At 36.7% G+C, this 17,193-nt stretch overlaps 1 protein-coding gene across 6 annotated transcripts in view; it reads right to left on the bottom strand.

The window, feature by feature from the left end:
- The window catches only part of LOC127395306 (transducin-like enhancer protein 1), a 93,345-nt gene that overhangs the window by 29,222 nt on the left and 46,930 nt on the right, over positions 1–17,193 (bottom strand). For all 6 annotated transcript variants that reach the window (XM_051642032.1, XM_051642033.1, XM_051642035.1 and 3 more), the window contains 7 exons: positions 16,559–16,575; positions 8,180–8,296; positions 5,187–5,240; positions 3,650–3,802; positions 2,668–2,812; positions 1,755–1,945; positions 270–346 (listed from right to left, as the gene is read on the bottom strand). In XM_051642032.1, the coding sequence (XP_051497992.1) occupies positions 270–346; positions 1,755–1,945; positions 2,668–2,812; positions 3,650–3,802; positions 5,187–5,240; positions 8,180–8,296; positions 16,559–16,575 (754 nt within the window). The remainder of the gene's footprint in view (positions 1–269; positions 347–1,754; positions 1,946–2,667; positions 2,813–3,649; positions 3,803–5,186; positions 5,241–8,179; positions 8,297–16,558; positions 16,576–17,193) is intronic.

Here is a 17,193-nt window from a genome sequence, read left to right as displayed (position 1 = left end):
TATTTGCTCCATTCCTCAGAATGGAGGAAATAAAAAACCTTAAAGTATACGTTCAACAGTTTTTTTCTTAGACATGGGTATATGCACACCTGATTTAGAATACAGCTAAATTTAAGAATTTATATGCTGCATATCTCTTACCAGGAGAAGCCTTAAACATTGGAAACAACTAATCACTACCCCCTTTGGAATTCTTCTTCACTGACACAAGGTAATGTTATTCTCTCCAGATATTGTAGATGTTACCAAAATGTTAAAAAGTTACTTACGGTTTTCCCCCAGGAATCCCTGCTAGATTTGGAGGGATTCCAGGTACTCTCATGTGAGGAGGAGGATCAAACCCAACCTGACAATGAAAAATAAATAAATCTCACACTTTTAGTTTCTCATTCAGCAGCCCCCTTTGCTTCACCCCCAAGATACTATGCATTTATCCAAAACCTAGCTTTTACCCACAGTATTAGGTAAGTGCATGTCCCTTCAAAGGGTGGGAAAAACAAGATTATTTTCCCTAGGCATGCTTCTGCTAAAAGTATTCATATGTGAATAGAAAACCAATAATGTATAGCATGCGTTCACACCACTGAGCATACCACAAATATCCATGTCAGCACAGACCTAACCCTGGCACCAATTGTTGACATGCCAGCATGTAGCCACGCCAGTGCTCGTTAGCTCTGCAACAGCAAGCAGAGACCCATGCAGGCACAGCGCAGTGCTGGAAAGCAGCTTCAGGCCCCAGCTAGAACCTCTGCACAGCTCCACACTGCACTGTGTGGGCACATCAGCTTAGAGATCACGCCCAGTGCTACTTTGCAGGGTCAGAGAAATTTGTCTAGAGCTTAAATACACTATTTTCAATTTACATACTACAATTACGCTAAACGTTATATCCTGAATAAATATGTACATCATATAATCCAAACAGAAATTCTGGACCAGACTTAGTTTTTATTATGAACACTATACCCGAGTTAAAATTCTTCCTGCTTTAACAAGCACATACGCTGCTTAAAATTTCCATATTTTCACATAAAAGCCCTTTTTACCAGTTTGAAAAAAGTAGCCATAACTACAATAATGAGAAAATTACTAGCTTAAGTTCAATCTTGCAAATTTACAAGTAAGTTTGCCTATGCATAAAGCTTCCATTTAGCTCATGTTTGCAGAATCAGGTACCTCGGTTATTGTGCTTGACAGTAGCTTTAACTACTACGCTCCATTTGCTTACTACATCCACAACAGCAACTATTCGTAACATGCCTTATCACAGAGCTCCAATATATGTACAGACCAACCTCTCATGTTAATTTCCACAAAAAAACAAAATACAAGCACAGAGACAGATAAAAAGACTTCTCGGTACTTCAAGATTAATTTGGTATGTCTGTACAGAACACAAACCTGGTTGAGCAAGAGAAAAGCAGATGTCCACAGCAGCAATTTAATACTTCATAGTTACTAAAACTACTCTTACATTTTAAGTATAAAAAAAATGTTTTGGCATTTAATAATCAGTCAAAGCACTGATGAAGGTGAAGAAAAAAGAAATATACACAAATATATCAAGATTCTTTGTTTTCAAGGTGCAAATTTGTTTCTCCAGCCACACAGCAAAGTGAAACCCACAGTGAAGCTGTCCAGGCTCTGGCACTGTTGTAACTTGGGAATTTGACAGTGGTAAATGAAGCATGTACCTCTTCTCTGTGAACCTCAACTCATGTGACTGAGATTGCACGCAACGTATGGCCTACCATAGGAGATCTTCCATAGGCAACCACAGCAGCTGCAGCAGCAGCAGCACTCATCTGGGGTGACATATTGTGCAGACTGGCATAGGCGGCCCCTGGACTGGTTAACTCTCCATTCATGCCAGCATGAGGTACCATTCCAAATGGAGCAGGGTATGGTCCAGGTACAGCCAACGGTGTCCGCAAACCTGCAGCTACAGAATAATGAAATCAGGTAGTTTCATTTGTGTATTACTGCATACAGGGAAGAAAATGGCCCTTTCTTCTTCCTGTACATTACCTAAACTTATCCTCTCACATACTTAGGTTGCCAAGAAACATTGCCATAATTTATCACCACCTCTTTTCACTCAGTGTAAACAAGATCTCCTGAAGTCTGAACTTGCTGATGACTTGTAACAATCTCTTCCAGCATTACCTATTTCCATTTTTATAATATTTCCCTGTTTACATTAATCTCTCCTTTGCCAAATTAAGCAGTAAAGCTGACAGACACAGTTTACACAGCTCATGTCTGAAGCAACTGCGCTGTACCAGCTTGAATAGAAAAAGTAAATTTCCCCCTGAATTTGTCAAGATTTACACTGCAGCAGATATTAGTAGACTCAAACAAAAAGCTAGAGAAGAGACTGCATTCAGAGTAAGTACCAGAAACTTCTGAGAAGTCTTTTTATATTGCATTCAGTCTCTGGATTATTTGCAAAAAAGATAAGGACAAAAGTAAACAAAGAAGAGATAAGAGATAGAAAGATATTGAAAGATATAAGACTCCTGATAATCCAAACATCTGCTTCTCATCAAGCCCTCTCTTGATATCAGGAGGAAAGCAATACATTTAGTTAACATTAACACAGAACTACATACATAAAAAAATATTAATTTTGGAACCATAAAAACACATGAGGTAATACATTACCAGCTTGGTTAACCAGAGGGTCCATTGTTGGAGGCTTGCCAAGGCCTGGACGAAGTCCTGGAGTTGCACTAGTGCCAGGGGTTGGCACATCACTTCGAGGAGTTGGTGTGCTAGATTTCAGGACAGGCGTGCTGGCTTTTTCATGCTGATACCACGAAACAAATTAAATGAGTACTATTTTTAATCCAAGTCATACTATACAATTTATCACAACAGCAGCTGGGATGCGGGGCACCTATGACCTAGTAACTCAGCCGATTTTCTTAAGTCCGTGCAATGCTGACAACATTAACTTGTGAGAGAGAAATGCTGACCTTCTTGATTGCTGCCAAAATTCATTTAAGAAAATAAACTTAGAAAGGCATTTTTCCTTCTTCCATTGGCATGAAAGAAAAAAAATAAATGCCTAAGCTAATTTTTTTTTAGGAAAATGCAGTTTGAATCACCAAATTATGTTAGTTTGAAATTATTACTCTCTCCACTAGTACTGGACACAACAAATCTATGTAAAAATGCAAAATACCACCATGGTTGATAATATAAAGAACTCGTGACAAGAAAGCTACAGGGAATCTGATCAATTTATTAGCGATACTGCAGGAAAAGTTTTCAAAAAGTAACAGCTTATTTAGAAGAGTTTAACAAAAGCCTAGAGGACTTCTTAGTGACTACATATAGACTATGTCAAATGATAAGCTACTGCTTATGAAATAATAAACAATGCTTAAGCAACTCTTGTGCTTTGTAATAAATTTGTGACTCATTTGACAGAAATGTAGGAAAAAGAAGAAATCAAAATGAAACAAAAAACATTACTGAGGAGGAAAGCTGAATAATACTATAGACGTCTGTAAAAAACAGTAGTCGGTTTCAGCTTCAAACATTTAAAGCCATGCACTTTCTGCCACAAGTAGCTACACGAAAATGGAGAGTTAGACTTTAGAAGAAGGAACAGTTATCTGGACAACAGACGGCTACCCACCAGACTAATTTCTTTGGATTTGAGGGAAGTAGAGCTTCCTGAAGAGGCCGTAGATGCTGGACTGCTAGAGGCATCTTTCTTCAGCAGGCGGGTTTTATCTATACCATTTTCACGTGGTGAATTAGTGGGACTTGCCCTTGGGGAAGAAGGATCCTAAAACAATGCGAAAGGAAAAACAGCACAGAACCATGTCATGGGTTGGTATACAAACACCACTAAAGACTCTATAGGGAAAAAAAACCCAAACAAACAAAACTAGCAGAATTTAAGAAGTTCAAATGTCACAATGTTTTGTTATGTTTGTAGGAAAAAAAAAAGCTGAAACCCCTTCATCAGTTTAGAGCTAGAATTATGTTCATATAGTAAGCAATCTGGTTTAATCTTACACTACGTGTAACGATAAACAGTTTCCAAGGAATTGCAAGACCTTGCAATCTCAGTATACCTAAGCACAAACTAAGGCAAGTGCACACAACACATTAAGAACAAGACCAACAGCAACCGCAGTAAGTTAATGCTGTTTTTTCCTTCTAAGTTCCCCATGTGCTGCTAGTGACAACAAACATTTCAATAATATACCAACTTCAGTTGTCTCGCTACTTAAGCGTTCTGTCTTCCAGAGGCACACTCTGCATTTACTTCAACCTGAAGTAGCCAGCCCAGCAAGCTACAATGCCATCAGAGCTCTACAGGTTCTCCATGCTCCTTTGGCTCATGAGAATAGCAACAGGGAGGAAACAGTCCTCACAAAAGGACACTAAGTATATGGTGTCATTATTAAGTAGTTTCATTGTAGCTTCTAAAATCCTTAGTTGGTCAGCCATTTTTCTCCTTGGCTGACATAATTTGGGCACTTGGGACTGCTGAAGGCATTTCTCCACCAGCTTCTCTCCCTGTGCCTTTCACAGAGCAGAACAACCTCACTACCATATTCAGGCTTCCTAAATCTCTTTGCTGTATGAAATAGAAGATGAAGGAAAGGGAAGGCCCATCCCTTCACCTTGATGCAACTGCCAAATCTCTGTCATGGAGAAAAAATAGGTGCAGCCTCTGGAAAATTTTGTGCACTGACTTCAGCAGACTTCATTAAAAAAAAAACATTTCTTAAAAATGCTGTCTTTAATGTAGGATGAAAAAAATACTAATAGCTTTTAAGGTACCAAGAATGTTTTTAATAATACTCCTACTAATAAATACAAGGTTAGTTATTATCCTCCTTTCTCATTTGAAGACAATAGTTTGAAAACCTCAGCCCTCCACCTGCATCTCACCACAACTGTCTCCTTTACAGATCACCTGTGAAGAATCAGAAGGTGACTGCAGATGGAACAGACCTGGACAAACCCGCAGAAGGAAAGGCTGAGAGGGCAACTAGATAAAGCTCAAAGGAAGACATAGTAACTGCAGTGATAACAAAAGAGAAGCTGTGAATATTTTAACATATCCACATAGAGGATTATTTTTCTTCTAACATCTAAATTTACTTTTCCTTAAAGCTTTGGGCAAATGTCAAGACTACAAAAGTGAAAAAAGTTACCTCATTGGATACATCTACAACCAAGTTATCGTCACTCTTGTCCCCATCACTGTCCTATTAAAAATAAATAAATATATTGTTCATTTCAATTAGTACATGAAGAGCCCAGAGAGAAAGACTATGCATCTACTCAGACATGTTTTTGTTTTTCATAAACAAGAAGCAAAGAGCCTTTCATTAGCTTATTAGCCACAGTGAAAACAAATTTAAATCGGAACACACCACCTTATTTCTGCTTCAATAATAAAACCTAAATAATGTAGAACTAGTTCAAAGACAGTGGTCTCCCCATCAGTGCAAGATGGTCCAAAGCCCCTGCTTATTACCATCATAAACAGTGTTACCTATGCTTCTAAAAGAGACTCATTCTATTCATATGGTAATTTATGTGTTAATCTTATGGAAATTACTGCTTGTGCATACCTTAAAAAACAATAGACCTCAGAAAAATGGAGCATTTTGGCAGGTTTGATGAATCAACTTCCTCAAAGTTATAGGATAATTTTTATCCTTTTCCAGAAAGGAAAGTTTAGAATGGAAAGTTGTAGGGAAGAAAAAGCTTCAGAAATGTCAAGGCATTTCAACATTTCATAGAATTACAGCACTATTCAGGCTGGAAAAGACCCTTGGGATCACCAAGTCCAACAATCATCCCTACTCCACAAAGTTCTCCCCTAAACTATATCCACCAACACCACATCCAAATGACACAAAGACATCCAGGAATGAGGACTCAACCACCTCCCTGGGCAGCCTATTCCAGTGTCTAAACACCCTTTCTGTGAATTTTTTTTTTCCTAATATCCACTCTTAACCTACCCTGTTGCAGCTTGAAGCCATTCCCTCTTGTTCTGTCACTAATTACCTGTGAGAAGAGACCAGCACCAGCCTCTCTACAATGTTTCACTTTTGTTTGTGTTTTTTTAAAACAAACAAACAAAAAAACCCCCAAAATAAAAAAAACAAACCTTCAAATAGTTTCAATGCTTCCCTTCTGCTTCAGCAGCTGAATATTGCTCCAAGAAACATCACAAACTTATTAGAGACCCAAGATTGTTACTGAAGACAGATCGGTGGCTCTGTTTGCCACTCAGGAAGCTGTCCAACCAAAGAGTGCAAAAGGAGAAGGAAAAGGAATGCTTCAAACCCCAGTTACCTGCCACTTCTTTAAAAGTACAAAGCACCCAGAAGGCAAGAATAGGTTAGAACACATTTGAACTTGTGGAAGCACAGTAGGTGGGACACTAGCTCACCAGAAATACTGCCCCTGAGGAGAACAAAAATAGCTGCCAATCAACTATTGAGTGCACTCCACTAGCTTTGTCATCTTAAGAAACATAAATTTACTGGGACTATCAAAGGCATCTCCATCTACTATTAACATAAGAAGACTCCCCTCACTAATAAACCCATAGGTTGAAATTATGCAGGTCCTAACATTAAAACTGGTCAGAAGAAAAAAAAATTGCATTTTGCATCTTATTTCTAAAAGCAACAATTCATACAACTCGTTTATCTCTCTTCTAACAAAAGCAGTATTTCCTTGTGCATACAAGGGTCTCATTTAAATGAGCTTGAAATCAGCAACTTTGTGTATACCAAAACTAGGAACCTTTAAAAAATAATATCTTCCAGATTAGAATGAATTTGGAACTTTTGAATCCTTCTTTTGCTCAATTCTTTATTTGCATGCTGCCTTTATCTGTAAAATCCATTTCAAGTGAACAGTAAACAGGACAACACACTTAAAAAGTGGATTGAAACAAACTGCTTCGCAGCTGTATCCTTTACATTTATTTCCAGTAGAAATACAAGAAAAACAGGCAAGTTAAGGTTTTTCTTCCTGTTTTTCTTAGCAGCAAGTGTAGCTTAAGAATTCTTAATCTTCAAACATTTAAAATGAAAAATGCCCATAGAATATCAAACCCTCAAAGCTGAGAGAGCAACAGGCAAGTTTGCCAAGCCCTTCCATAATCAAAACAAAATTACTAGCAAGTGCTGAAAATGCAACTTGCAAAAATGTAACAGTAGTACACTACCACAATGTGCAGAAATGGGAAAGTAACCCATCTACTACCAGTAGCTTCAGGGACATCCAACAGCTGTTCAGAGATATTCTGGGTTCAAGTGGAGAGAAATTCCCCTATGAAACACCAAATAATTAAAGTGGCACCTGATTTTCTCTTGGGTTTCAGTAACAAGCAAGTAATTAGTTTGGATTAATATAAATCAGGTAATGTGCCACATTATTGCTATGTCAAAGAAGAATATTTTCTGTTTGATTTAAGTTCTACTTTTCAAGACTCTTTCGTAAAAGTTCTAGTCTCTAAAGCCTGTTCACATATCAGCCTGTGATTTGACTGAGCATTTAAACCTGACATTATATTCTATCTGAATCTTTCGAGGTTCATGTATGCCACACTGTTGTACTGAAGTGTCTCTTCAAAGTCAAGCAACAAGCAAGCTAGTAAAAAATGCAGGACACAAACTGAACATTTTATATTACAATAAGCTTTGTGTTGAAACTGTCATATAAAATAAAAGCAAGCTTTAGTAAATTAATACAGGTTTGTAACATATGCAATTTGCAATGGTAATTATTCCTGAACATAGTTAACAACTAGCATCAGAAAAATGTGCTAAAAAGCTCCAAGTCAACAAACTACTCAATTTCTTAAAAAACCTGTAGGTTTTAGAGCAGTACAGAAAGGACCTCTTGCTCAAACTCTGAGAAATGTCTGAGAACACTTGTGAAACCCGAGCAGCTAGTCCTGGCTCACTGTTCCCTGCTGAGGAGTATAACTTGATGGTAGCCTAAACTATTGCAATACTAGTCTTCCCACAACACGAATAATGGTCTCCCTGACAAGTATATTCATGTACTACATTGGCCATAGGACACACCTTGCCTTGTTCTTCACAGCTCTTTACTCCTCATACAAGCACAGTATGAGCAAATAAATTGATCATTTCTTTGACACAGATTTGCTTACATAGTGGCTAGAATCCTTATCATCCACCTTTCTCTTTTTGACGTCATTAGTATATTCAGGGCCATTCCTGCGTTTATCTGTGCTTCGCAGACTGTCTGGGACCAACAGTGAATTACTCTGGAAAGAGAAGAAACAAGGTAAACAAAAAACTCCTTTCCTTCATATATGCTTCAAAACCCAAATTGTATGTGAAAGATGCTTTAAAAACGTGACACCTACATAGTCCTTCATTCCATTTAATTCAACTCAGAAGTCCTCCAGGCAAACATGTACAGTTTCATGCATTCCAAGAAGCTTGGCTTTCCATTGTTCAAATTACCAAAAGTTTAGTTCATTTGTCAGTCACTACCTAGTTAACTAATTAATTGAACTGAATTAACTGTTTAGGAGAAGCAGGCACATTGTATTCAAGGGCAGGTAGCAATTATTTTTTAATGTATTTTTAAATATACATACACCATGTAATAAAAGATACTTACTAATTATAATTTGATTGATTGCTTCTAGACCACCAAAAATAAGGAGGTTTTGGTAGGTCTACACCTGCAGGCATGGATAGATATATCGCAACTTGCCTTTAACTCTTAGAGGAAGAAATATTTACAAAATCAGGTTATGCAGTAATCACTTGTTAGCTGCAGTGAACTCCAGTTGGATACCTTCAACAAATGTATTGCAAACAAAGATCAAATATTTTTACTTCCAGCATAACAGTCACTGCTAGTGTGAAATTAAGGCGGAAGTGTTGTTTAATCAGAGCTGATCTGAAAAACAAGAGGCCAACACAGACACACAAATGACAAAAGCAAAGACTAATCTTTTCCTCAAGCTACATGGGCTCCTTCATTCATCCAAAGTTTAGCTAAGTACAAACTGTTGACCCAAAGAGAAAGGCATTTTAGACATTCTTCAGTCACATGACAAACTTAGGTGCCTGCAATTCCCATCTCCATCTGGTTCCAGCTAAAGCATTAAAATGTGATACAATGAGTTCTTTTAAGTGCAGGATTAGCATATGCAAGAGGGTAATTTGTTCAGTGATGTGTTAATGCTGTGAACAATACTGAATGACTTGAGAAAAAAATCTCCTTTCACGAAGACCTGCTAAGCCTAGTTCCTAAAAGCTGAGTACATGCTTACAAAGATAAATGTATGCTCACATAAATATTAAAGTAAACACCTATTTACACACCTACGTGTACCTCTCAGAAGAGAGTATCTAAATACACATACATAAGTGTAAGTCCTCAAATATAAAGACACTTAGATCTACCCAAGAGCCAGCATTATTTAACCTCAATGTATAATAAACACATACTAACAGCCAGTGAACTGTGCACTGACAGGCTTCCCCTGTAAAACCTTAGGACACTACAGTACTATTGCTGTGACATTTATGTTTGGTCCCAAGGAAAAAGGAAAACAAAAAGGTATACAAGGCAATCTGAATCCTCTTCTTCCTACTTCAGAAGCTGCACTTCAAAACCAACTCTAAGCTATTTTATTCACTACTATTCAAACTAAACAAATGCCAAGGGGCTTACATAAAGCATACAGGATGATCTAATGAAATTCAGTATAAAGCTCAAAATAATGTAGGCTTATTGCATCACTGAACTACTTGCCTTGACAATTCAGCTTGAATTTAACCCCTCATCTCCTCCCAGATACACAAAAACTCAGGGATTCACTAGTTTGAATAACATTAAAATGCATATTTAACATTTTAATATTGAATACACCATGTCTGTAACAGTAGAAACATCTTAAGCAAGCTGTCAATTAAAACTTGACAACAGATGAGTACTGCAAATGTCTTAAGAAAGTCTTAGTTATGAGATACCTAAAAGCCAAAAAAATACTAAATTTGACTTTTCCTCAAAAGACTGATGGTTTACACATCACATAAATATTTAATTATAACAATAACAAAGTCCTCAGAAGTCTACTCCACAAAACATCTCCCCTGTGGCTGTATTTACACTGCCTTTCTCTAACTTACCCCATTAATTTAAAGCACTGTTCTCTGGATTCATAGCATCCATTCTAGAAGCTGCTGCACTCTGGCAAAATTTACCAGTAAACACAATAACTAAAAAGCTACTGTTTATTTCCCTTAAGATTTCAAGAAAATTCTAACAATTCAGACAAAAATCAGCTAAAACATAACTTTTAATGAAAAAAATAGCTTGCTGCTATAACTTACTACTATAATTCAAAGCATTAATTGTGTAAGATTTCATTCCACAATATAAAACTACACATCTTTTTAAGCAATGCATATGGTAGATCCAGAACAGTAAAGTAACAGAGGAAATAAACAAAAAACCCATAAGAACTGGAAAACAGATTGCATGTCTTACTGACACGTTAAGGTTCAGGGAACAGTCTAAAAGGCACTTTACCTCATGTCAGCTCTGGAGAAGTTTATATTTGCTATATGACCACTATCAAAAACAGGGCCAGCTAGGAGCAACAGCTTAATAACAATAAAATTCTCTTTTCTATGAAAAAAATTTAAAATCTCTTTAGTTCTAATGTGTTTAGTTCTTCTACCAGGCCTACTAACATATGACTTATTTTTAAAAGTAGGACAAGCTTTTTTTATTTTAGCAATAATATTTATATAATTTTCTTAATAACGCAACAGAAATTTTCAATTGGGATTGATCTTCAATAATAATCAGTTAGTACAAAAAGGGCAAAAAGATATATATAGATATAGATATAGATGCATGCATAGTGGATTTCCTAAAGAGAAACAGCATGACAACAGTTTTTGGTCTTAAAATTCAGTAGACTAGATACCTAAAAGAGGATAATCCCCTCTTCTATATTAAGAGTTCAATATATTAGGGATTACCAATATAACATATGTAAATCATCAATCTCCAATCACAACAAATGGTCAAAATCAATTTTATTTATATGTTTTCTTCTTCTGACCATTCAACATTTATTCACATAAATCCCTTTTCTTTAATTAAGTCCCAAAAGCAGAAAAAAAGTCTAATGTAGCACCACCTCCTATCAAAAGTTACCAGACTGTATAAGGGCTGTGTAAAAGGCAACTTGAGATACTAACTCAACTTTGCTTCCAGTAAAAGTTAAAATACTGAAACCACCAGCAACAAATGCGAAATGTAAACCTAGTCACGATGCACACAGAGAAGGCAGGTTCCCTGTAAGTGATATAATGCACATTATTCAAATGCAGTTCTACAACTGCCATGCTGCTTCCCATAGGAATTACTTCCAAACCACAAGTATGCGTGCCAGAGGTACAGGCTGAGTGCTCACAGTACCTCATTTAGCCCAGTTATAATAAAGCACAGAAAACTCACTAGAACATACAGAACTGACAATTAACTGTATGTTGATCATTACAGCAGTTAAATAACAGTTTTTACATCACATCTGTGCTGACTGTTCTACTACACCTGGTCCCAATTAAGAACTCCTCTGGTGCTGGGCTCCTATTCCCCCCAGTCCCCTTTGTCCCAAAGAAACACACACACACTTGCTCTGTCCTTAGCTATTCACTGACTTAGCATACAGCAAAACCAACTGCACCCATCTGCCATTACAGCCAGTTAGTAAAGCTGAGAACTGGTGCTTGCCCATATCACCAAGAAGGGCTGCTGTGTTTATTTGACCATGGCACTGCACCCATGTTGCTGCACCACACAAAAGCCGACCTACAGGTATCCATATGTAGACAGGAACAAATGCAGTCCCTTGCTGAGCAGGCAGAACAGTACCAAGTCTACCATCTAGAACAAAAATACCAGTTGCTCAGCAGTCCCACTGCTCGTTGCTGGGACTCCCTGATAGAAACATAGTGGAGACTGGAAGAGGGACTACCGCTTAACCACCCCCCAGCAAGGCACAATAAGATTGCATGCAAAGTGAGTCAAGAATCATTAAATTCCACTTGTTGAATATGTTTCTTGGAAACACACGTCAACAACCCAAAAGCTGACACAAAGTCATCAGGTTTAGTTTAAAATTACCAGTAATGGAAAGCTACTGATTTTACTCTTCTCTCACCCACCATTTTCAGTTACCTTTAGACTAGTATGTTCACATTAGGAACAAGTAAGTCTAGAAGCCTACATAGATTTGAATCACCCTCCACATGTATTGAATAATTGGGACACAGAGAGTAACGATTCTATTGATTCAGTATATTCTAGCTAATGTTTGTCAAAATCAGGGTGTCCATAAAAATTTACATAAGACCACCGCAATCCTCCAGCCCTTTGTCATCAACCTCAGGAGGCTGCTTTGTATCAGCTACAAACTGAACTGAACACACCATCCCACAGCTCTTCCAGGTAAGCAACCCCTGCTGCATCCATTGAACCAATAAAAATAAAAGATATAACTGATTAAAGAAGTTTTTCAATTGCAGACTATATTAATGGAAAACAATATTTTCTTCACAAAGGCCAAGAAGTATACATGTGCTACACTGAAAAGTACCCTACATTTTCATGTAACTTATTTTATTATTTCTCTCCTGCCTTCCCTATTTAAAATAATTGAAATACAAAAGTGAACCAGCCTGCACATAATATCAATGAAAAAATATCATTAAATTGTGTATGCCCACTACCTCCAAGACTGGGAAGAAAAGAATAGGACAGAGAGCAATGGACACAGTGTTTTTCTGCTGTAAGAAAAGAGCATTTGTTTTACAAAACAGCAGCAACATTTATGCTTAACAATGAAGGCAAAAAAGTATCTTGGAAATTTAATATTCCCTAAGACTTATAAAATAAACTCAATGTTTTTCATGAGGACAAAACATAAACATCAACCTTAGGGTAAATCCCAAGCACATTAGTTAGATATCACTGTCTACAAATTACTACTGATTTAATACAGCAATTCAGAACATTTGCATTTCTACACTGTCCAAACAGGATACTAGAACAGTGAGAAGACAAGTGATAAACGAACACCTAAGACTAGTCTGCAAAATGTTGAAAGCATGTTCCCTACATAAAAAAATGCAGACATCTAAGTTCTCTTGTATTGATGTCTCCCAAAACTTTATTAAGCTTCAGCTGCAAAACTTGCTTACTTTGCCTGACTTCACTACCTATAGCTAGACTGCATCTCAATAGCAGGGATGCCTACATTCCCACAATAACACAACCCAGTTCAAATTGTTTACAGCTGCATCAGCCAAAACCTACCTGCCATTATTCATGTAGTCCTATAATTTAATTTAAAAAATAAAGTTCATGTATGAAGTTTACAATTTCTACTATTTTAAATGTTTCACAAACAAGCATTTACAAAAAACTTTGTATTTTTATTTCCTGAAACTGTAAGTAATATTAAAAAATGCAGCCCTTGCCATTTAAAAATAGCAAAACTAGGTAAAAATGGACACTGATCACAACCAAGAATAAGGAAATCATTGCATGTTGGTCCTTCAGTTCAAGAAGGAGAGGGAACTGCTTGAAAGAATCCAGCACAAAGCCACAAAGATGATTAAGGGAGTGGAACATCTCCCTTATGAGGAAAGGCTGAGGGAGCTGGGTCTCTTGAGCTTGGAGAAGAGTCTGAGAGGTGACCTCATCAACGTTTACAAGTATGTTAAGGGCAACTGTCTGGAGGACAGAGCCAGGCTTTTTTCAGTGATGCCTAGTGATAGGAAAAGGGGTAAATGGTGCAAACTGGAGCACAGGAGGTTCCATGGAAACATCAGAAAAAACTTCTTTACTGTGAGAGAGACAGAGCACTGGAACAGGCTGCCCAGAGAGGTTGTGGAGTCTCCTTCACTGGAGACATTCAAAACCCACCTGGACGCGTTCCTGTGTGATGTGCTCTAGGTGATCCTGCTCTGGCAGGGGGGTTGGACTAGATGATCTTTCAAGGTCCCTTCCAACCCCTAAGATTCTGTGATTTTGTGATATTTTTATTCCTTTATAAATAAATTAATCTCACTGCACTAGGAAGTTTTTCTAAATACACAATACATAAAAGCTTGTGACTGCTTGTTTGCTTAAGGAAACTTGAAAAAAACAAAGCCAGATGTCATTTAAACCAGAATATGCTCAAATAATATGCCACAATATGCTTTAACACAAAGCTAGGTTGTTTTTTTTTTTAAATCAATTTAAAACAAAATAGGCAAGCACTAAATTGTAATCGTTCTAATTTGCACAGTGAAAGCTGTCAGCTTCTGTTGATGGCAACAGACGTTAGACATATTTGATGAAAATCGTACTATAAACTGCACAGTAATACAAATATCATTATTATTTTAGGTAACTAACAAACAGCATGAGTTTTGGTGTCTTGAATGAAAAAAGCAAGCTATTGTCAGACTTCTGGCAGCACTACTACACTTAAATGTTACTATGAAAAGCAAATTTATCTTATCTTGGTGGCTCAGACGTTATGAAGTAATTTGCAAAATAAGAGCTTACTTCTCAGTTGGAACTACAAACAATAATTAAACAGACCTACTGGTGTGCTGTGTGTCTTATGACCAATTTTATATAATCCTCAAAAATTTATTTTAAAATAAAAAGAAATAAATTTAAAAGATAATTGCAGAAGTTCAAAGAGCAAACCATTCCCAGCTGATCATTTTAGCCACAGATTTGAACTGGACTATCATCTGAGTTATGACTCTTTCACTGAAGACAGCATTTGCTGTTCAGCCAAGATTCTAATGCATCACTGTATTCAAACAATTCTAAGTTGAAGTTTAAGCTCACCTGTATTCAGCTATCCACGTTCAATTAGAGTATGAGTTATTATTCTCCACTTGGACCAAAAAGAAACTGTGGCCACCATGGTGTAGCAATATGCATATGACAAAGTTATTTTATGAAATAAAGCCTCAGATTCTTCAAAGGTTACTTTGTGGTAAACACATCATAAAGCCTACCACAGATAATAACCAAACAATCATGAGTTACACATATGGAAAAGTAACTTTGTTAACAATTTTACATACTTCAATAAATCAAAATGTACACAGGAAAGTAAGCAAGTGATACTGTCAATCTCCCACAACACAAAAGCTGGGTTCACTTTTTGACAGTTCTTCTGTAGGCAAGAACTATGCTCCTCTACAAGACCAATTCAGACTCTCAGTTTCACAACACTGTGAAGCATTTATTTTAAAGTCAAAAAACCTTTAGCAAAGCACAGGATGGACAGGGCAGGGGAAGATGGGCAGAGAGCAAGGAGAGGAAACATAACAACCAAAGCAAAACATAAAAGTCATAATTCCCACATTCGTATGTGTGTGTACACAGCCACACACTCCAAACCTCCTTTCCTTATTTCTTAAGAAAAGCTGTTAAGAATCCTGCACTTGGCTAACATCACTCAAAGAAATATGTACCACTCAAAAAAACATTCTGAAGCCTGAGGATTCAAGAAAAGCCATCCTAAAATTAATTCCAACTACACTGTCATTAATAACATTAAGTAAGCTGAAATGAATGATTCTTGCTTAGTAATGTAAAAACAAAACAGACTACCACAAAATATATGCAGATAGTGTCCAGTAAATAACTGTCAAGCCCTGGTACAAAAAAAAAAAAAAAAAAGAAAAAAAGCAGCAGCAGCAAAAATCAGAAGTTTAGTACCATAAAAATACCTGTCAAATGACATTTTCTAGCTCATACCTTTCTAATAATAATAAAAAAAAGACTCAAATTTAACAAGAAATTCAGTTTTATTACTTGAAATGTTGTAAAAGTTGCAAATGCTCATCTCCAGTAGATTAATGTCGCAGTAGCACTCAAAAAACAACACTATAAAAAGCTGTAAGAAAGCAGTCCTTTGGCAGGTTTTCAGACAACATTGTCTTAGACCCAATCTATTTCAGGTTATATTTAAAGGGAAAAGAAGTATTGCTATGGAAGTTATACCTCAAGGAGAAACTAAGCAGTAAAGTCATTAGTATGGCTTTAACAGATTCAGTTAGAGAAACACCTAGGGAAAAACATCATCATGACACATTAATTTTAAAATTATCATCTGTTGTTCAACTCTTGTTTTCTGAAAATCCTACAGGAAAAATTTGAACTATTATTAATAATGTTATACTTTAAGTTGCAGCCATGTTTTGTTTGATTTGGAGCTTCCTGCACAATACCAATAAGCCAACCCCAAGTTCCAACTTTCCCAAATTCATTCTGCTCAAGAAAGAAACTTGAGTCATACAGTCCTCCAAACAAATTGCTTGGTGTTATGCATAAACCAAGAGACACCTTAACAGAAAACAGACAGGCCTAGTAACCATGAAACTGACTAAAAAGAAGGCAAAGCAGAAAAATAGTGCAACATCTCATAATTACATTATATAGAAGTGGAAACATTAGCAGGAATGTTGGTACTTACTGTGCCTGGCTCTCTGTCTGCTCCCGCAGTAACCAAGAAATGCACAGACATGCCCGTTCAGACACAGAGGCAAGAACAGAAATAAAAAGGGGGGAAAAAAATTAGAACACAAGCCACCAACAGTTTTAAAATGGCTTTTATTTATATAAGTCATTGCACATTCCTAATACAGCGATTTCCTGAAAATTACAGTATTTTGTAAACACAATTTACAGTTTAACCATACACAAAGCCTACTTTTATTTCATGACAGAATAAATTATTTTCTTTTCAAAAATTAGTCAAGTGCAATTTTGCTGAATACTTCATTGCGTACTAGAATTTAAACCTACAAAACTAAAGTAACAGATGCAATTATCTAAATCTTTTGTTTGAACACATTCACTTCAAACTTTAACTTCTTGTCCCCCCTATCTTCCCACCTACCCATTTAACAACATTACTTTCTCTGAAAAAAAAATTACCCATTATGCAGTTTAGTTTAACAATTTTCCACAATATGGTGCAGGCCACTCGTGTTACAACTAAGCGTTTATACCAGGATGTCAAAATGTCCTGCAAACTATAGAGCAGGTGACACCTAGTGATCCCCTTTTAAAACACTGAAAAATTCCAAGCTGAATTTTGCTTCAGTG

This window comes from Apus apus, chromosome Z (genome assembly GCF_020740795.1).
Source record: "Apus apus isolate bApuApu2 chromosome Z, bApuApu2.pri.cur, whole genome shotgun sequence".
NCBI lineage: Eukaryota > Metazoa > Chordata > Aves > Apodiformes > Apodidae > Apus > Apus apus.
This window is presented reverse-complemented; position numbering and strand designations above follow the sequence as displayed.